Source organism: Anomaloglossus baeobatrachus, chromosome 11 (assembly GCF_048569485.1).
Source record: "Anomaloglossus baeobatrachus isolate aAnoBae1 chromosome 11, aAnoBae1.hap1, whole genome shotgun sequence".
Classification (NCBI taxonomy): Eukaryota; Metazoa; Chordata; class Amphibia; order Anura; family Aromobatidae; genus Anomaloglossus; species Anomaloglossus baeobatrachus.
The window spans coordinates 176,541,784-176,564,033 of NC_134363.1; the positions used below are offsets into that span (position 1 = coordinate 176,541,784).

The 22,250-nt window shown below is 51.9% G+C and overlaps 1 protein-coding gene across 2 annotated transcripts; it reads left to right on the forward strand.

The window, feature by feature from the left end:
* The first annotated feature begins 3 nt into the window (after nucleotides 1-3).
* Nucleotides 4-21,905, forward strand: FDXACB1 (ferredoxin-fold anticodon binding domain containing 1). 2 transcript variants are annotated; one of them, XM_075327443.1, is made up of 6 exons: nucleotides 4-139; nucleotides 2,818-2,993; nucleotides 4,564-4,720; nucleotides 5,727-5,930; nucleotides 16,716-16,850; nucleotides 18,569-21,905. In XM_075327443.1, exons 2-6 carry the CDS (start codon nucleotides 2,828-2,830, stop codon nucleotides 19,656-19,658), a joined length of 1,752 nt encoding a protein of 583 aa, XP_075183558.1. In that variant the 5' UTR covers nucleotides 4-139; nucleotides 2,818-2,827; the 3' UTR covers nucleotides 19,659-21,905. The 2 variants fall into 2 exon arrangements, with proteins under 2 accessions (XP_075183558.1, XP_075183557.1); XM_075327442.1 differs by having other exon boundaries at nucleotides 6-63.
* The last annotated feature ends 345 nt before the right edge of the window (nucleotides 21,906-22,250 follow it).

Below are 22,250 nucleotides of genomic sequence, written 5' to 3' on the forward strand. Positions count from 1 at the left end.
AGGACGTCACGTGGTGGCAGCAGAGCGCCGGTGCCCGCTGCAGGGGGAGATGACCGGCGGCGGGTGAGTGACGTTCCCGGGAGTGGTGACCCCTCCTGACTGCACGGACATTACACACAACCGTGGGATCCGCACAATGGTCAGTTCTGTACTCATGCCCTATGTTCACATATTGCGGCCAAAACACAAATCCGCATATAGAACATCTGTGATTCTGCCCAAAGTGTCCAGTGGAGCCAGCTGCTGAGTGACCCTTGTGGATTTCATTCCGCAGCGACAAAGCGTTCTTTATCCACAGTGGACTGTCCCGTGCTGCATTCCCCCGGTGTACAGACGTCACTCCACAGTGGACTGTCCCGTGCTGCATTCCCCCGGTGTACAGACGTCACTCCACAGTGGACTGTCCCGTGCTGCATTCCCCCGGTGTACAGACATCACTCCACAGTGCACTGTCCCGTGCTGCATTCCCCCGGTGTACAGACGTCACTCCACAGTGGACTGTCCCGTGCTGCATTCCCCCGGTGTACAGACGTCACTCCACAGTGGACTGTCCCGTGCTGCATTCCCCCGGTGTACAGACGTCACTCCACAGTGGACTGTCCCGTGCTGCATTCCCCCGGTGTACAGACATCACTCCACAGTGGACTGTCCCGTGCTGCATTCCCCCGGTGTACAGACATCACTCCACAGTGGACTGTCCCGTGCTGCATTCCCCCGGTGTACAGACGTCACTCCACAGTGGACTGTCCCGTGCTGCATTCCCCCGGTGTACAGACGTCACTCCACAGTGGACTGTCCCGTGGTGCGTCCCCCCGGTGTACAGACATTACTCCACAGTGGACTGTCCCGTGCTGCATTCCCCCGGTGTACAGACATCACTCCACAGTGGACTGTCCCGTGGTGCGTCCCCCCGGTGTACAGACATCACTCCACAGTGGACTGTCCCGTGCTGCATTCCCCCGGTGTACAGACGTCACTCCACAGTGGACTGTCCCGTGCTGCATTCCCCCGGTGTACAGACATCACTCCACAGTGGACTGTCCCGTGCTGCATTCCCCCGGTGTACAGACATCACTCCACAGTGCACTGTCCCGTGCTGCATTCCCCCGGTGTACAGACGTCACTCCACAGTGGACTGTCCCGTGCTGCATTCCCCCGGTGTACAGACGTCACTCCACAGTGGACTGTCCCGTGCTGCATTCCCCCGGTGTACAGACGTCACTCCACAGTGGACTGTCCCGTGGTGCGTCCCCCCGGTGTACAGACATTACTCCACAGTGGACTGTCCCGTGCTGCATTCCCCCGGTGTACAGACATCACTCCACAGTGGACTGTCCCGTGGTGCGTCCCCCCGGTGTACAGACATTACTCCACAGTGGACTGTCCCGTGCTGCATTCCCCCGGTGTACAGACATCACTCCACAGTGGACTGTCCCGTGCTGCATTCCCCCGGTGTACAGACATCACTCCACAGTGGACTGTCCCGTGCTGCATTCCCCCGGTGTACAGACATCACTCCACAGTGCACTGTCCCGTGCTGCATTCCCCCGGTGTACAGACATCACTCCACAGTGGACTGTCCTGTGGGCTCTTCCCCCGGTGTACAGACATCACTCCACAGTGGACTGTCCTGTGGGCTCTTCCCCCGGTGTACGAATGTCACTCCGCAGTGGGCTGTCCCGTGGTGCGTCCCCCCGGTGTACAGACGTCACTCCGCAGTGCACTGTCCCGTGGTGCGTTCCCCCGGTGTACAGACGTCACTCCGCAGTGCACTGTTCCGTGGTGCGTTCCCCTGGTGTACAGACATCACTCCACAGTGGACTGTCCTGTGGGCTCTTCCCCCGGTGTACAGACGTCACTCCACAGTGGACTGTCCCATGGTGCGTCCCCCCGGTGTACAGACGTCACTCCGCAGTGGACTGTCCCGTGGTGTGTTTCCCCGATATACAGACATCACTCCACAGTGGACTGTCCCGTGGTGCGTTCCCCTGGTGTACAGACGTCACTCCGCAGTGGACTGTTCCGTGGTACGTTCCCCCGGTGTACAGACGTCACTCCGCAGCGCACTGTCTCGTGGTGCGTTCCCCCGGTGTACAGACGTCACTCCGCAGTGCACTGTCCCGTGGTGCGTTCCCCTGTTGTACAGACGTCACTCCGCAGTGCACTGTCCCGTGGTGCGTGTCCCCGGTGTACAGACGTCACTCCGCAGTGCGCTGTCCCGTGGTGCGTTCCCCCGGTGTACAGACATCATTCCGCAGTGGACCGTCCCGTGGTGCGTTCCCGTTGTACAGACGTCACTCCGCAGCGCACTGTCCTGTGGTGCGTCCCCCATGTGTACGAATGTCACTCCGCAGCGCACTGTCCTGTGGTGCGTCCCCCATGTGTACGAATGTCACTCCGCAGCGCACTGTCCTGTGGTGCGTCCCCCCGGTGTACAGACGTCACTCCGCAGTGGACTGTCCTGTGGTGCGTCCCCCCGGTGTACAGACGTCACTCCGCAGTGGACTGTCCTGTGGTGCGTCCCCCCGGTGTACAGACGTCACTCCGCAGCGCACTGTCCTGTGGTGCGTCCCCCCGGTGTACAGACGTCACTCCGCAGTGGACTGTCCTGTGGTGCGTTCCCCCGGTGTACAGACGTCACTCCACAGTGGACTGTCCCGTGGTGCGTCCCCCCGGTGTACGGCTGTGATATCTATAATTTGCCGCCATTACATTTGCTATTTAGACCTCTCGTCGTTCTATATCACCCGGTGACAGTTCGGGGGCAGCAGAAGAGCGCACAGGGTCTTTTTAATAATTTTTGCTTTTTCTGTTCAGGTCCACAAAGATGGCGACTGTTCTGTTGGTCGGAGAGGGAAACTTTTCATTTTCTGCTTCTCTCTGTGACACCGGACAAGACCCTCATCACATCACCGCCACCTGCTATGAGGCCGAAGATGCGGTCCGTGCGCAGCACCTGGCGTGGAGGAACGTGCAGCACCTTAGAAGTAAAGGTAAGTAGCGGGGCATTGTCTGCTGATGGTGGAAGAGCGGTGACCCATTTCATATTGTCACGGTCAGATTCATTGGTTATCACGTCGTTAGCACATTTAGGATATGACAGGTGACAGTTTTGCTCTTCGATGATATCACATACTGCTCCTTGTCAATGTTGAGGTTTAAAGGGGTTTTCCCATCTCAGACATTCGTGGCATATCCATTGGAAATGTCTCCCCTATGGGACCCACGCGTCTCTTGTGAACAGAGTTCAATATTGTGCTGCTGTGAGTGCAGAGGTGTCCGCGGATGTGCAGCTCTTTACAGTCACTTCTAAGGGAGTACTGAAATAGAAAGGAATTGAGAAGGTTGCACTTGTACAGTCACCTTTGGACATATCATACGAAGAGAGCAACTGGAGAAGGATGTCATGGTTAGAAGAATAGAGGGGACAAGTCGAAGAGGAAGACCAGCAACGCGATGGCTTGATACTATCGAGAAAATGAGTGAGAAGACCCTGGTGGACCTATGTAGGCGGAGAAGACCCTGGTGGACCTATGTAGGCGGAGAAGACCCTGGTGGACCTATGTAGGCGGAGAAGACCCTGGTGGACCTATGTAGGCGGAGAAGGCCCTGGTGGACATATGTAGGCGGAGAAGACCCTGGTGGACCTATGTAGGCAGAAAAGACCCTGGTGGACCTATGTAGGCGGAGAAGACCCTGGTGGACCTATGTAGGCGGAGAAAACCCTGGTGGACCTATCTAGGCAGAGAAGACCCTGGTGGACCTATCTAGGCAGAGAAGACCCTGGTGGACCTATCTAGGCAGAGAAGACCCTGGTGGACCTATCTAGGCGGAGAAGACCCTGGTGGACCTATCTAGGCGGAGAAGACTCTGGTGGACCTATGTAGACGGAGAAGACTCTGGTGGACCTATGTAGGCGGAGAAGACCCTGGTGGACCTATCTACTCAGAGAAGACCCTGGTGGACCTATCTAGGCAGAGAAGACCCTGGTGGACCATTCTAGGCGGAGAAGACCCTGGTGGATCTATCTAGGTGGAGAAGACCCTGGTGGACCATTCTAGGCAGAGAAGACCCTGGTGGACCATTCTAGGCGGAGAAGACCCTAATGTACCTATCTAGGCAGCACAAGATCTATCTTTCTTTAGAGCGTTGATCCATCAAGTCACCATGGCTCGAGATCGAGCTGAAGGCTGTTAAATAATAAAAAAAATACACTTAGAAGATCATTAAGCTGAGAGTTAACTCTCCCAACTCCTCCATATGCTTCATGCTCTCCAGACACCTCTGTCCCCCCCCCCCTGCTTTTTTCCCTCTCAGGACCCCTCTGCCGGTAACATCTCTGTTGAATACCAATCCGACCTCACTGATCTGTCTTTCCCCTGCTATCTGGGGAGAGTCCGCGCACTCGGCACATTTGACCTCCATCCCTCTAATCTCCAATACTTACTCATTTATGACAATTGCGTGATAATTTGATGAAGAAAATGAGACTGATCAATGCTGTGATATTATCTGCCCGTATCTAATGTATCTGTGCCTTGTTTCTCCTGCCGTATACTACAGGGGCTGCGGTTCACTTTGGTGTGGACGCCACAAAGCTACATGAATATGGTTTTCTCACTAATCGGCTTTACGACAGAATCATCTTCAACTTTCCTCACTGCGGCAGGAAGGCGGGAGTCAAGAAGAACAGGGATTTGCTGTCCAATTTTTTTCACAGGTGAGTTAGGCCGCGCTCACATCAGCGGTATTTTGCCGGAAAGCCGGATCCAGCACAAAAGCGTTTCAGCTCCATTCATTTCCTATAGAATCGCGGCAAGATGCAGTCACATGCGGTCGCATGCGTCGCATGTGACCGCATCTTGCCACGATTCCATAGTAAATGAATGGAACCGAAACGCATTTTTGCTGGATCCAGCTATCCGGCAAAATACCGCTGATGTGAGCGTGGCCTTAGAAGGGTGGTCTCGGCGCCCACTGCAGGGCAGATGTAGTATCACATGACAGCTATTCTTATATGGCCAGAGCAGGAGCCGCTGGTAAGTACGTGGCTTATAGAGGGGGTCCACAGAGGATTGTCCACAATCCAGCCCATATGTGCCCCCGTTTACCCCCTGAACATTAGGATTTTTTACAGATCACCTAATGTATTCTAACAAGGAGGGACAAGATCATAGCCCTGTAAACCATTTCCCTCCATTCTACATGGGCCAAAGCAAATGAATAGATATATCTGTGCATGTGCAATATCCTCTGTTCTTGAGGGCTCCATTTCTCAAGACAGATGTGGGTCCGGCATCATTGAACATTCATTTCATACCCTATGAATGGGCTATAAATTTCCTAGTGGGTAAAATCCCTTTAAGCTTTGTTGTGTGGAATGGTGGGGGAGGGGACACTTTTTGCTTTCACCTTCATAACCCCAAATCTTGTGCTAGATTGCAAGTTTAGGATTTTGTTGGTTATTGCATCTGTGGCCATTTTTATATTATTACTATATATATATATATATATATATATATATATATATATATATATATATATATATATATATATATATATATATATATATTATAGTATTTACAGAATACAATTATTTAATTATATATATGTATTTAAATAATTTTATTCTGTAAATACTTGATATGTAAAAAGATAAAGCTAGAAGCCGTGTCCATCACCGTCCTTCTGTAGCACTTACTAAATCAGCGCTTTTTATTTTGCAGCTGTAAAGGTGTACTTGCATCGAAAGGTGAAATCCATATAGGCTTATGCCAGGGGCAAGGTGGCACACCAGCGGATCAGCCGAGGAGGGAATGGCAGAACAGCTGGCAAGTGGTGTCCATGGCTGCCACGGCCGGGTTCATCCTGACTTCAGTGGTCCCGTTTGACCCCGATAAGCACTATGGCTACCAGAGCACAGGGTACAGGTAATGGCACTGTCTGCAATGGCATCACCTTACAGGGGTACTATCGTTTCAAAAAGTAAAAGGTCCACTTTAGTCCTCCATGGAAGCCGGACCAGGGCAGGGCGATGACATGAGGCTGCAGCGCATCACTTATAAAGCATGTGAGCTATTGAGGATGTGTTACGTCACCGCCGGAGTCCACTCCAGCGACTTCTGTACCGATCACCAGGCGACGCCGTGTTCCTGCCGTAGATGGTGCTGGTGATAGGAGAGGAGTCGATGGCAGCGGTGGGCACAGGCTCTGATCATCCACTGGGCTGGGTTATCTTGGGATCTGCAGTACCACTGGCTGACTGTGGGTGGCGTGTGTCTTCCAGCTGAAGTTGCCAGCGTTCAGCTACAGCCAATGGGAAGACACCACACCCTTCTTATTCCCCCTCCTGTCTGCTGACCTCTGCCAGAGATAGTTATGATTTCCTGGCTCCTGATCCGCCCTATTCTGTTTAGTGATTCCTGTGTGCTGACTTCTGCGTGTTTTCTGACTACCCTTCTGCCCGCTGTTTTTGTACCTCACTGCCCGATCCGGATTTGACCTCTGCTTCGTTTTCTGATTACGTCCTTGTCTGCCGATTCTGTCCCTGTTCTGCTATTCCTGGTTTGACCCTGCCTGACGACTACTCTCTCAGACTGCAGCTTTCCACAGGTAGTGATCTCCAAGGCCCTGTGTAATCCCAAATCCCTGTATAGGGGTTAAAGGGTTTCAGGGTTCTGGGGGTCCTGCTTGATGAGTGGCTTCTGTGAGGCAAACCCTGGGATATGAAGATGAATTATGACTTCCAGTCATAATCGCTCTCATCACTCCATGGCAGTGCCCCCTCCCTTCTTGTTCTCAGATGTCCAGCATCTGTGAAGGTGTCACATCCCATGGCCATCTCCTGTGATATGGAGATTAGGTGATGTGGGAACAATGGACACAGGATGACTCCCTGCCGTGACCCTGTAGTAGGGGCTGCTATCTAGTTAGCAAGCTTGGAAGTATCCAGACAGGACGACTCCAGTAAAAAATGGTTCATATCTCGCAAGCCATATTTCCGATAAATATGGCAACCATAAAAATGGTGTCTCCGCATGCGGACGATGCTGGCACACCCTTTTTATGGGAGCAGGACCTGGGGAAATACCCCAGGCGTGATATCAGCCAATGGGGAACTAGTAGACAAGTCATGAGTCCTCTCGTTCTGTAGCTAAATTCATAGCTGTCACAATGAGAGCATTGGCGTCCGCCTACGACGCTCCCAGGCCAAGTTATGGCCATATTCCATGTTGTGGATTTTGTCCATAACTCCAGCCAGGGGTGGAGCAGTGCTCCCTCTGAGGTCACTAAGGTAGGAGGGGACCTGGATTTGCCCAGGTTGATAACCCTACTTCGGCCATTTTCCAGTGTTCTTTTGCTCGGGGGCCTGGTTGGGAAAGACCTGTGAGGGAGTTCCTGGAAACCTGGTCTACAGCGCCCCCCTGTGGCCAGACGCACAAGGTAACTGCTGGAACTGTGTATGCCTGTTTGTAACCCATGCTTTGATTGTAACTGTACTCTGACATATGTATATTCTGTAGATCCCCTATTGTATATATTGTAGTTTCTAGTGTGGCTTTAGGCTGATTAAATTATATAATTAATCTTGGGCTGTTCTGTTATCTCGATCTTGAATCCCACGTCTGTGTGTTCGGCTAATAGTTACCGTGAAGCGGTTGGTGGCAGCGAGTTGTGCCAAGGATTATTGTGGGGAGGCCAGTGAGATTCGGGGAGGTTTTATATATTCCGCCCGCGGAGGTCGGGGGAATATATACCCTACTCTCACCGGGGACCCTTCAATAATCGGCATAAGTAGTATAGCGGCCTCCTTGCTTATTGTCGGGCAATTCCATAATTGGCCTGACTATAAGAGGGGCGCTAGAGAGCGCGTCACGTGCTCTGTCTGTCGGTCGGGAGGTATAAAGGAGGGGTGACCCCCACTTGTTACCCCCCGATTGTGACGTACTGGTAGCCAGCGCGGGGGATTTCTGAGTGACCCCCCCGGTGGTTCGTGACATATTGGTGGCATAGCGGTGGGATCGAGATAATAGTGTGTGTGAGTGTGAGACCCATACTCCCAGACACTAAAGACTGCCTGCAGCAGCTGTGGCTGCTGGGGTCTTCAGACTAGCTCAACACTAGAGTGTCAGAGTGCAGATACTGTAAGGTGTGTGGAGGCATCAGGTGTCAGTTCTGTGTCAGTGACCAAAAGTCTGCAAGAATGGCTGATGGCACCAGGAGCAGAGCTAGGCAACTGGCCAATGCTAAAGCAGGAGCCGAAGAGAGGGAGGACGGTGCTGTGGACAGTAATGAGGAGGTTGCCCACGAGTCCTCCAGGAGCTCGACGCCAGAAAACCGTTCTGCAGAGGACAGCGCACAACCTGGCAATTATGGACAAGATGAGGAGCAGCTCACCCAAGGGTCCTCAACGAGCCAGATGCCAGCCCTCCGCTCTGCAATGGACAGTGAATCACCTGGCTCTGCAGCGTGCCGCAGATCACCACTTGCCAATCCCTCCGGCCTGAGAGGTGCAGAGGCCCTCCTTCAAGCTGCCTTGGCCAGGCTTATGGCTGGAGACCGGGATACCTACGAGATACTCATGGCCGAGCGTGGGCGACAGGCAGCGCGTGACGCTGAGGCTGCGGAGCGGCAAGCAGCGCGTGACGCTGAGGCTGCGGAACGGCAAGCAGCGCGTGAGGCTGCGGAGCGGCAGGCAGCGCGTGAAGAGCGAGAGCGAGAGCGACAGGCAGACCGTGACTACCAGCTGCAGCTAGCTCAGCTCCGGCCCTCATCAGCCACATGTGACCTTCAAAACACCAAACTTCCAAAGGTCCGTGTTGAGGACTTCCCAGTGCTGGAGAAGGATGGAGACTTGGACTCTTTCCTGACTGCTTTTGAACGGACTTGCTTGCAGCACCATCTGGACAAGGATCAGTGGGCCAAATACCTGACCCCCCGTCTAAGGGGTAAGGCCCTGGATATCCTTGGGGACTTGCCTGCTGAGGCAGATCAGGGCTACGACACCATCAAGCGGGCCCTGATCCAACAGTACAACCTCACTCCAGAGTCCTACCGCAAGAAGTTCCGGACCCTGCAAAAGGGACCAAAGGACTCCTGGGCTGACCACCGGCGGGCACTTGCCCGAGCTGCCGACCACTGGACCCAAGGCCTGCAGCTTTCCACCGGACCGGAGATCCTGGACTTGTTCATCACGGAGCAACTCTTGTGGAACTGCCCTGAGGATCTCCGCCAGTTCATCCGAGACCAGAAGCCAAAGGGGTCCACGGCTACAGCTGCCCTGGCCGATGACTACACCAACAATCGGGCTCCTGAGGCCAGGAGAGCAGCCACCAGCAGCACCTGGAGAGGGGGTAAGATGAATTCTACGACTGCCCCACCTGCCCCTAGACTGCAGGGGGTGTCCCCCTCAACTCCCCTCTCCAGGCCCGTGGCAGAACCAAGACGGTGCCACCAGTGCAACCTACCTGGACACTTCAAGGCCATGTGCCCTCAGCGTCCCAAGGCCCCGGCTCCGTCCCAAGGGCCGCCCAAGGTGTATTGTGTGGGTGGGGGTGGTGGTAGGTCCCTGGACAGCTTCCAACCTGTCACCGTCGGCCGGTCTGTGACCATAGGACTGCGAGACAGCGCCTCGGAGGTGACTCTGGTGCGGCCTGACATGGTGTCCCCCCAAGACTTGATCCCGGGAAAAACCCTCGCTGTCTCCGGGATTGGAGGCATTGACCCGGCGCTGCCTGTTGCTGACATTTATGTGGACTGGGGCGCAGGGCGAGGGGTGAGGGAGGTGGGGGTAACTGATCGGATCCCTGCAAACGTGCTACTTGGGACAGATTTGGGGCAGATAACCTCCCAGTTTGGGCCCCCCCCAAGGGCTGAACCTTCAGCCCGTACTGACATGACTCCTAACAATGTTAATGTGTTATCTATGAATGATGTAAGGGAGGAGGGAGTGAACTCTGATATTTCTGCTTGCACAGACACCATAGACACACACGCAGCTGCAGCTGTGACAGGAGGGGAGGGGGTCAGAGAAAGGTGTGACAATGCCTCTACAAGTAATCAGCCTGTGAGCTGGGATCTGTTGCCCTCTGCAGGGATAAGCAGAGAGCAGGGTGCTGCAGGGGGAGGACCAGTGTGTGGGGTGGGGGCTACCACAGCAAATGTGGGGTCCCCAGAGATTTCACAGCGGGGTTCTGTTGCTGCAGGAGGGGAACAGGCAGGTGAGATTGGGGCCGGTCCAGGAGCGGAAGTGCTCCCAGGTAAGATCTCGGTGCATGGTTCCCCCACAACCGGGGTGTCAGGAAGCCAGGTAGGTCTGCCTGAACCGGCGACTTGGTCAGGAACGGAGGAGGAGCAGGCACGACCCACGGTCGCAGCGGCTGTGGCCGCTGTCACCCGCAGTGGGAGTGCTGGAAGCCAAGGGGCCTCCCGGAGGTCCGATAGCTCTTCCCCTTCTGACCAAGTGGCAGCCGAGTCAGGTGGAGGCCAGGACACAGGTCCCGGGGTACTGACTGAAGATGTGACAGTCTCGTCGATTCTGGCCACATCTAGTCAGGGGTTTCAGGCAGCGTTAGAAGCTGACGACAGCCTGAAAGCTCTTAAGGAGCAGGCGGCACAGCCTCCCTCGGACTCGGACCTGGAGCGAGTGGTCTGGGACCAAGGACGGCTGTACCGGGCCACGGTCCAGCAGGGTTCACCGGAGGCGTGGCCCAGGGACCGACAGTTGGTGGTACCCTATCCGTTCCGGACGGAGTTGTTGCGGATCGCACATGAGATTCCGATGGCCGGACACCTAGGGATCGCTAAGACCAAGGCCAGGTTAAACCAGCATTTCTACTGGCCAAAAATGGGGGCCGATGTGGCTGCCTACTGCCGTTCGTGTGAAACCTGTCAGAGAGTGGGGAAGGCGGGGCCACACCCCAAAGCCCCACTAGTATCTCTGCCAATCATCGATGAGCCTTTCAGGAGGGTGGCTGTGGATCTGGTCGGCCCGCTGGCCATCCCCAGCAGCTCCGGGAAACGCTTCATACTGACGGTAGTGGACTATGCCACCCGGTACCCAGAAGCAGTGGCCTTGTCGTCCATTCGGGCTGACAAGGTGGCCACCGCATTGCTGGAGATTTTCTCCCGAGTGGGTTTTCCCCAGGAAATGCTCACTGACCGGGGGACCCAATTCATGTCCCAGCTGATGGAGGCCCTCTGTAAGCAAGTCCAGGTGCGACATCTGGTGGCCAGCCCGTACCATCCACAGACTAATGGCCTGTGCGAGCGGTTTAATGGCACCTTAAAGCAGATGCTTAAGATGTTGGTCGACTCCCATGGGCGTGACTGGGAGCGGTATCTTCCACACCTGTTATTTGCTTACCGGGAGGTTCCACGGGCCTCAACAGGATTCTCACCGTTTGAGCTCCTGTACGGGCGACGTGTGCGGGGCCCCCTGGCTCTGGTGAAAGAGGCTTGGGAAGGGGATTTGGCCACCCCTGGAGTGTCGGTTATCGAGTATGTCATGCGCTTCCGGGACAAAATGCAGGCCTTGACGCAACTGGTACACGACAATATGGCTCAAGCCCAGGCCGATCAGAAGCGTTGGTACGACCAGAACGCTTGTGAGAGGACCTACCAAGTGGGTCAAAAGGTGTGGGTACTGGTCCCCGTACCACAGGACAAGCTTCAGGCAGCCTGGGAAGGCCCATACCTCGTGTACCAGCAGCTCAACCCTGTGACGTACCTGGTCACCCTGGACCCTGCCCGTGGAAGGCGGAAGCCCTTCCATGTGAACATGATGAAGGCACATCATGAGCGGGAGGCATGTGCGCTCCCCGTGTGCAACCTGCCCGAGGAGGGAGAAGCGGAAACCCTCTTGGATATGCTAGCCCAGGTTAGGGCAGGCGGATCCATTGAGGATGTGGAGGTTGGCCACCAGCTCTTGGAGGACCAACGGTCCCAGCTGTGGGCCACCCTACACCCCTTCCGGGGGTTGTTTACCAACCAGCCCGGAAGGACTAACTTGGCTGTCCATCACGTGGACACTGGGGATCATCCCCCGATCCGGCGTTCAGCATATCGGGTCTCCCTGGAGGTGCAGCAACACATGCGCCAGGAGATTGACGAGATGCTGAAGCTGGGGGTGATCCAGGCATCCAACAGCGCTTGGGCCTCGCCTGTAGTCCTCGTCCCTAAGAAGGACCGAACCACTCGGTTCTGCGTGGACTACAGGGGGCTCAATGCTGTCACGGTCGCCGATGCGTACCCAATGCCACGCATCGATGACCTGCTCGATCAGTTGGCCGGGGCTCAGTACCTGACCATCATGGATCTGAGCCGGGGATATTGGCAGATCCCCCTGACTCGCAAGGCCAGGGAACGCTCTGCCTTTATTACCCCATTTGGACTGTACGAGTCCACGGTGATGCCATTCGGGATGAGGAATGCCCCTGCCACTTTCCAGCGGATGGTCAACACGCTGCTCAAGGGACTTGAAGGGTACGCGGCCGCGTACCTGGATGACATTGCCGTCTTCAGTCCCACCTGGGAGGACCACCTAGAGCATCTAGCACAGGTGCTCAGGCGGATCCACCAGGCAGGTTTGACCATCAAGCCGGGAAAGTGTCAGCTGGCCATGAGCGAGGTCCAGTACCTCGGTCACCGGGTAGGTGGGAGAACACTGAAGCCCGAGCCTGAGAAAGTGGAGGCCATCGCATCCTGGCCCACCCCCAGGACCAAGAAGCAGGTGATGTCCTTCTTGGGGACCGCTGGGTACTATAGGAGGTTTGTTCCATGCTATAGTAGCCTGGCAAAGCCCTTGACGGACCTCACCAAGAAGAAGCTGCCCTCTGCAGTCGATTGGACAATGGACTGCGAGACAGCCTTCCAGGCCCTAAAGGACGCCCTGTCCAGCCCGCCCGTGCTACAGGCAGCCGACTTCACGCGGCCGTTTGTAGTACAGACCGACGCCAGTGACTTCGGCCTCGGTGCGGTGCTCAGCCAGATGGACTCTGCGAGCCAAGAGCACCCAGTCTTGTACCTGAGCAGGAAGCTGTTACCACGGGAAGTGGCCTATTCCACGATGGAAAAGGAGTGCCTGGCCATAGTGTGGGCCCTGCAGCGTCTGCAACCCTATCTATACGGGCGCCACTTCATCGTGGAGACGGACCACAATCCCCTCAGCTGGTTACACACTGTCTCTGGGACGAATGGGCGATTGTTGCGATGGAGCCTTGCGCTCCAGCAATACAACTTCACCATTCGCCACAAAAGGGGCCGGGACCACGGTAACGCAGACGGGCTGTCCCGACAAGGAGAGGTCGCGGACGGGCGCACGGGGGAACACCGGAGTGTGCTGCCCCCTAGCGCCCTCAAAAGGGGGGAGGTGTGAGGCAAACCCTGGGATATGAAGATGAATTATGACTTCCAGTCATAATCGCTCTCATCACTCCATGGCAGTGCCCCCTCCCTTCTTGTTCTCAGATGTCCAGCATCTGTGAAGGTGTCACATCCCATGGCCATCTCCTGTGATATGGAGATTAGGTGATGTGGGAACAATGGACACAGGATGACTCCCTGCCGTGACCCTGTAGTAGGGGCTGCTATCTAGTTAGCAAGCTTGGAAGTATCCAGACAGGACGACTCCAGTAAAAAATGGTTCATATCTCGCAAGCCATATTTCCGATAAATATGGCAACCATAAAAATGGTGTCTCCGCATGCGGACGATGCTGGCACACCCTTTTTATGGGAGCAGGACCTGGGGAAATACCCCAGGCGTGATATCAGCCAATGGGGAACTAGTAGACAAGTCATGAGTCCTCTCGTTCTGTAGCTAAATTCATAGCTGTCACAATGAGAGCGTCGGCGTCCGCCTACGACGCTCCCAGGCCAAGTTATGGCCATATTCCATGTTGTGGATTTTGTCCATAACTCCAGCCAGGGGTGGAGCAGTGCTCCCTCTGAGGTCACTAAGGTAGGAGGGGACCTGGATCTGCCCAGGTTGATAACCCTACTTCGGCCATTTTCCAGTGTTCTTTTGCTCGGGGGCCTGGTTGGGAAAGACCTGTGAGGGAGTTCCTGGAAACCTGGCCTACAGCGCCCCCCTGTGGCCAGACGCACAAGGTAACTGCTGGAACTGTGTATGCCTGTTTGTAACCCATGCTTTGATTGTAACTGTACTCTGACATATGTATATTCTGTAGATCCCCTATTGTATATATTGTAGTTTCTAGTGTGGCTTTAGGCTGATTAAATTATATAATTAATCTTGGGCTGTTCTGTTATCTCGATCTTGAATCCCACGTCTGTGTGTTCGGCTAATAGTTACCGTGAAGCGGTTGGTGGCAGCGAGTTGTGCCAAGGATTATTGTGGGGAGGCCAGTGAGATTCGGGGAGGTTTTATATATTCCGCCCGCGGAGGTCGGGGGAATATATACCCTACTCTCACCGGGGACCCTTCAATAATCGGCATAAGTAGTATAGCGGCCTCCTTGCTTATTGTCGGGCAATTCCATAATTGGCCTGACTATAAGAGGGGCGCTAGAGAGCGCGTCACGTGCTCTGTCTGTCGGTCGGGAGGTATAAAGGAGGGGTGACCCCCACTTGTTACCCCCCGATTGTGACGTACTGGTAGCCAGCCAGGGCTGTGGAGTCGGTAAGCCAAACCTTCGACTCCGACTCCGACTCCTCAAATTCTCTTGCACCGACTCCGACTCCGGCTCCGACTCCGACTCCGGCTCCGACTCCGACTCCTACATATATTGCTTATAGTTAGGTGAAAAATTTATTGTAGTACATGAATATGTGTATGTGAACATCAGACATTTAATAATTTTTATGATACAATAATCAAGATATTTGGATAGAACATAAAATATATTTATTGGAATACAACTTTAGAACACAAAAAACTGTAATAAATTGTAAATATGTAATACACTATGTAATATACAGTAGATTACATATATATCTTGTGTGTGTGTATATACACTGTATATATATATATATTATATATATTACATATTTACAATTTATTAGTTTTTTGTGTTCTAAAGTTGTATTCCAATAAATATTTTATGTTCTATCCAAATATCTTGATTATTGTATCATAAAAACAATTAAATGTCTGATGTTCACATTGTACTACAATAAATTTTTCACTTAAATATAAGCATTATACTAAATGTTGTTATTTAGTAAAATATTCAGCACATTCTGCATTGCACTCCTGTCCCCAATTTATTATATATTTTAGGAGTCGGAGTCGGTGCATTTTATACCGACTCCGACTCCACCAAAATGAGCTCCGACTCCGACTCCGACTCCACGACTCCGACTCCGACTCCACAGCCCTGTAGCCAGCGCGGGGGATTTCTGAGTGACCCCCCCGGTGGTTCGTGACAGCTTCCCTCTAGCCTCCCCATTACAGCCCATCTGAGTCTGTTGATCCAGGCAGGCGTTACAGGATGATGGTGGGTGACAAAAGTGAGCAGCTGCCATGGAGGACCGGAGTGCAGGGTAGTGTGAATATTTTCACTTTTTTTTCAACCATCTTTTTCTGTACTTTTGTTATCCGTTCCACAACATTTTTTAAAGGGACCTGTTACCAGATTTTGGCCTTCTATACTAAAACTAACACCTTAAGTGGCGCTTGTGCTGCATTCTATAAGGGTGCACGTTACCCCCTGACCCTCCCCGTAGACCCCACAGATACCTTTTATAAAATCTTCCGCCATTTATGTAAATTGCCCAATCCGGTCCAATGTGCGTCCTAATCTGTGCCATCTGTCCTTCCTTTTGCCCTTCTCCTGAGCTGATTGACATGGGCGCCATCCACGTAGGCTGGCAAAATCTCACACCTGCGTCGACATGTTCCCGGTTGCGCAGGCGCACTTCACTCTGCCTTATTGCGGGAAGAGCCGAAAACACTAGTGTGCCTGCACGAACCAGTGAGTTCCCTCTGTAGGTGCAAGATTTTGCCCGTCAATGTGCAAGAGGCGGGTGACGTCATCCGCATCCCAGGGCAAAATGTCGTGCCTGCGCAGAGAACTCGCTGGTTCTCGCAGGCGCATCTATGTTTTCAACTCTGTCTGCAAAAGGGTAGAGTGAAGTGCACGTGCGTAAGCCGAGAATGTGTCTACACAGGTGCGAGAATTAGCCCGCCTACATGGAGGGCGCTGGAAGCATCATCCACGTCAATCAGCACGGGAGGACAGCGAAAGGAGAGACAGGAGGCTCAGATTAGGACACCCATTGAACCGGACAATTTACATACATGGTGGGAGAATTTATAAAGGTATTTGTGGGGTCTACAGGGGGCTCAGGGGGGAACGTGCACCTTTACAGAATGCAGCACAGGTGCTGCTTAAGGTCCTAGTTTTAGTTTACAAGGCCAAAATCTGGTGACAGGTTCCCTTTAAGATTTCTGCATGCAGTCATTGAGCACGGGGAAGTAAATCTTTCCACGTCATACAAGTTCTGGACTCGCCTTGTAATGACCAGAGAATCTGCATGACCGGGACGGAATAATGAGGGTCCCCATTCAATGACAGCAAGCAGTGATCTTGAAATCTGCCACGATTGATACCGAAACGAAAATGGAAAACTAACTCTTTAAGGCATAATATATAACCCTTATTTGATGAAACTACAATCCCTCTGTGTCTTATTACATTATCCTGACATTACATCGGAACAGTTTCCATTAATATTTCCCGTTCTCTTTCCCAGGAGCCAGGAGAAGTCATTCCGTGTTGTCGGAGCGTTGAATCACGCGTTCACCAGGAGTTTATCAATGGAGAATATATCAGCCTTACAAATAATCCAGACGCTCACTTCTGAACGGGATCCACAGGGCATTGATAGGTGATTACATGTGATAAATCTTTTTTACTTGCCTTACAATATTGTCAGAATTTTTCATTATTCCTTAATGCAACTGCAAAAATAAAGAAACTGAGAAGCTTATATACATATAACGGTCTCTTGTAAGCCAGTGAAATTAATTAATATGCAATAAAAGGCCTACTGTTACACAGTGTGTCCACCCATATCCTGTCCACCGCCATTAACTTGAGAACGGCGGCAGCTATAGGCATAGAAGTGGTGTCTAGGTATAGTAAAGTAGCCATGCGCTACGCAGTGAAACCACCTATAGCGCCACCTGGTGGAAAACAACAGAGTTAGCATTTTTATCTCGAAAACGTAACGAGATAGAGAAAAAAAGTGAATTACAAAGTTGTAGGGCATCATCAATTCAATACGAATCGACACCTTGCATACAGAAATGCTATGATATGAAACCCATGACCCCCCCCCCCCCCCCCAAAACACTGAATGCTCTGGTCACGCATATGGCGCTCATGTAACTTTGATGCTCACAGTGTCCCCCGTCAGCTGCAATGCACATCTGGCCTCTGCACAGCATACTGTATCTGGCTGCATGCTGTGCAATATGGTAGGGGACACGTTTGCACAAGCATCTGTGATACGTGGTCGTAGGTCCTGCAATGTTGGTGGAGGGGTCGCATACACCTGCTGTTTGATGTGACCTCACAGAAAGAAGTCCAATGGGGTCAGTTCAGGTGAGCGTGGAGGCCTCGCTTCACCTCCGCAGCCTTGTGAGTTTTACACGCTCTAATCATAGCATTTCTGTATGCAAGGTGTCGATTCGTATTGAATTGATGATGCCCTGCAACTTTGTAATTCACTTTTTTCTCTATCTCGTTCTGTTTTCGAGATAAAAATGCTAACTCCATTGTTTTCCACCAGGTGGCGCTATAGGTGGTTTCATTGCGTAGCGCATGGCTACTTTACTATACCTAGACACCACTTCTATGCCTATAGTTGCTGCCGTTCCCAAGTTAATGGCGGTGGACAGGAGATGGGTGGACACACTGTGTAGAGGGAGGCCCAAAAAACCTTTTATAGGAGTTTGCAGATATGGCTTTCTTACTATGCTGCTGGGGTTAGCAACCTGTAGCACTTCAGTAATTGTGAAACTGCAACTTCCAACATCCCCTGACAAACTGTGGCCATTTGTCACGCTAGAATCGTGTGTCCGTGTGCTATCCGGATGTCATATGGAATAGCACAGGGAACACAGACCAACGCACCTTCACTGTGGGCCAATCACCCAGCACGGATGTGTGAAGGAGGCCTTAAACCGTTTCCGAAGTCCTAGACATACACAAAATGACTGTTCAGACCAAGCATTGCTGCTCGGTGCACCTTTGGAGTGCTTTTTTCCATTTTTCTTCTCCCTCTTTTGTCTTGTGTAAACCTTTGGCTAGCAATTAAGGAAGAAGGGGCAAAGATTGATGGACTAAAGTAAGTGGGAAGGATCTGATTGTCTGCGCCCCGGATGCCGGTGCTTTGCTTGAACAGTCATTTTGTGCTGCAGACTCCTCTCCACTATTCTAGGCTGCTGGGGAAGTCCGAATATACATTTTATATTATCTATTGCTACATTTATTGTAAAATTTGTTTTAAATAACAATATGGTGTGACCATTTATTTCCTATAGCTCAGAGACCCCTGAAATAATGTAATTCATATCAGTTCTGTATTTTTTATTCTTTTAGGGGTTTCCTGGGGAACACCTCGTGTCACCCCATCGCGGTGATCTATAAAGAGCTGGTGGAGTTTTGTCGGCAGGAGCTTCAGGCGACCGTCCTGCAAGACTCGTTTCCTCTCATTTGTGGCAATGGCTCCTGTTCTCTTCGTCCCCCGTATTCAGCTGCTCAATCAAAGCTTTACTTTGTGACCCCTGATAAAGAAGAGAAAGTATCGGAGGGTTCTGAAGACCTCCATGAGACGCACTTCTGTCGTCTTGAGCAGGCGGCTCACCCGGGCAATAATCTGACCTCGGGGCTGCATCATCTGAGACCATCGCTTACGTGTTTTATCGATGACATTTTTCCTAAATCCGCCGGCAGTCCACACGCTCTGACCATTGTGGGCGGCCTTGTCTTTAGGAAGTGCCTAATATCTCCGCAGTCCATGCCGGTTTATCATGAGATGCTCTTGTTATCGGATCACCGACATTGGCGCCAACTGGTGCTGGACACCATTAACCATGCCATAAACACAATGGCGGCATCCGTCATATCTGCGGAAACTGTCAACTGCGTAACCCTTCATCAGGAAAATGGAGATATCATCATCAACTTGTCACCGGATGATTGTGACTGGATGATCGGGACAATCAGAGAGGTCCCGGCTGGGGATCGGCCCGAAACCTCCGGGTTTTTCACAGTATCCCTCAATTTAGATTTACTGGCCATGTGTCTGCTTGGAATTGAAGACTGGCGAGTTCTCTGGACGGAAGATGATCGATTCCAAGCCCAGTTCCATCATCAACACATAAAACCTTACCAGCCCTTCTCCCTGTACCCCCCCTATTATATGCACGATGTTAGTTTTTGGGTGCAGGAGGGGGCCGTATTTGACGATGTGGAGTTTCACACTGTAGCGGTGCAAGTGTCAAAGGGAAACATTGTGGATATTCAGCTTCTGGACCAGTATGAAAATGCTGAAACTGGGAGGACTGGTCTGTGCTACCGGCTGAAATATCAGTCCTGCGACCGAGCGCTGAGCTACGGATCGGCGCTGGAGATGCAGCTGCGGCTCCGGGAAGAGCTGCGGAGGCGTTTACACGTCGCTCTCAGGTAGTATGGTTTATCGGGAAACCATTGCCATACACGTGGCCGCATTCACACTGCGTATGTGCAATCTAGTATCTGCTTGTATGGCAGGTGTGCTAAGAAAGCATAAGATGTGCACTCCACACATGTCCATAGGGGTCCAACCAGGGGCCAGAAAAGTGATTTTTGCCTGTCTGGCAATTAAATCCATTGTAAACTAAAGAAAATGGTTATTACCGGTATTTTACGGTAGCTCAGTGGTGGGTGGCACGGTAGCTCAGTGGTTAGCACTGCAGTCCTGTGGTGCCTCAGTGGTTAGCACGGTAGTCTTGTGGTGGCTCGGTAGTTATCCCTGCAGTCTTGTGGTGGCACTGTGGTTAGCACTGCAGTCTTGTGGTGGCTTGGTGGTTAGCATTGCAGTCTTGTGGTGGCCCGGTAGTTAGCACTGCAGTCTTGTGGTGGCTCGGTGGTTAGCACTGCAGTCTTGTGGTGTCTCAGTGGTTAGCACTGCAGTCTTGTGGTGGCTTGGTGGTTAGCACTGCAGTCTTGTGGTGGCTTGGTGGTTAGCACTGCAGTCTTGTGGTGTCTCAGTGGTTAGCACTGCAGTCTTGTGGTGGCTTGGTGGTTAGCACTGCAGTCTTGTGGTGGCTTGGTTAGCACTGCAGTCTTGTGGTGGCTCGGTGGTTAGCACTGCAGTCTTGTGGTGTCTCAGTGGTTAGCACTGCAGTCTTGTGGTGGCTTGGTGGTTAGCACTGCAGTCTTGTGGTGGCTTGGTGGTTAGCACTGCAGTCTTGTGGTGTCTCAGTGGTTAGCACTGCAGTCTTGTGGTGGCTTGGTGGTTAGCACTGCAGTCTTGTGGTGGCTTGGTTAGCACTGCAGTCTTGTGGTGGCTCAGTGGTTAGCACTGCAGTCTTGTGGTGGCTCAGTGGTTAGCACTGCAGTCTTGTGGTGGCTTGGTGGTTAGCACTGCAGTCTTGTGGTGGCTTGGTGGTTAGCACTGCAGTCTTGTGGTGTCTCAGTGGTTAGCACTGCAGTCTTGTGGTGGCTTGGTGGTTAGCACTGCAGTCTTGTGGTGGCTTGGTTAGCACTGCAGTCTTGTGGTGGCTCAGTGGTTAGCACTGCAGTCTTGTGGTGGCTCAGTGGTTAGCACAGCAGTCTTGTGGTGGCTCGGTGGTTAACAGTGCAGTCTTGTGGTGGCTCAGTGGTTAGCACTGCAGCCTTGCAGCGCTGGGGTCTTGGGTTCAAACCCCACCAAAGACAACATCTGCAAGCAGCTTGTATGTTCTCCCTGTGTTTGCATGGGTTTCCTCCGGGTTCTCCGGTTTCCTCCCAAACTCCAAAGACAGATAGGGAATTTAGATTGTGAGCCCCAATGGGGACAGCGTTCCTGATGTATGTAAAGCGCTGCGGAATATGTTAGCGCTATATAAAAAAAAAAAATATTATTATTACTTTACGGTCCCAATAATATGGGAACCATAACTTTTTTTTATCGTTCCATCGATAGTTGTACAAGGGTTTATTTTTTGCAGCAGGAGTTAAAATGCTTATTGGGACCATTTTGGAGTTCGTGTTTTGTTTTTTTTTAGCACTTTTTATTTCCATTTTTAGAAAGGAGGCACAGGAGGAGCAGCAATTCTTCCTGTTTTTCATACGGCATTCACCATCAGGGTTGTCTAATGTATTTATAGATGGAGTTGTAACCAATGTTAAACCTCTTATTTAATTTTTATTTTTTTTTTTAATATTTTTAACTTTTTTGTTTTTTGTTTTAGTTTGAGACTTGATGTGACGCTAGGTACAGGGAAGTACCCAGCATATGGCAAAAGGGATGGGAGACCCTGTGTCTAGGGAAGGGGGAGATGGTGACTGATGAACAAGACGACCGATGGGCACTGGGTTCGTCAGCACCATAGATAGGTTCCGCTCCTATGCGTCGAGCAGGATACCTGGCCCTGGCTGACCCTGATCTGGGCCCAAGGTAGGGAAAGGAAATGAGCTCTTTGGCAATCACAATAACCTCTAAGGAACACACAGGGATAATAAACAAGGGAAGGAAACAACAACTTATATCCATATGCCTCAGGAAGAAGAACCGCAAGCAACCAGGTAACACCAAAGAATGTGAGCCGACTGCCGGCACTGAAGACTTGATGAGGGTAGAGGACTCAACACCAGCACTGAGAAAGGGGAAATGAGGAGATATAGATATATATATATATATACACACACACAGTACAAACCAAAAGTTTGGACACACCTTCCCATTCAAAGAGGTTTTTTTTATTGTCATGACTCTGTTAATTGTAGATTCACATTGAAGGCATCAAAACTATGAATTAACACATGTGGAATGAAATACTTAACAAAAAAGTGTGAAACAACTGAAAATATGTCTTATATTCTAGGTTCTTCACAGTCGCCACCTTTTGCTTTGATTACTGCTTTGCACACTCTTGGCATTCTCTTGATGAGATTCAAGAGGTAGTCACTGGAAATGGTTTTCCAACAATCTTGAAGGAGTTCGCAGAGATGCTTAGCACTTGTTGGCCCTTTTGCCTTCACTCTGCGGTCCAGCTCACCCCAAACCATCTCGATTGGGTTCAGGTCTGGTGACTGT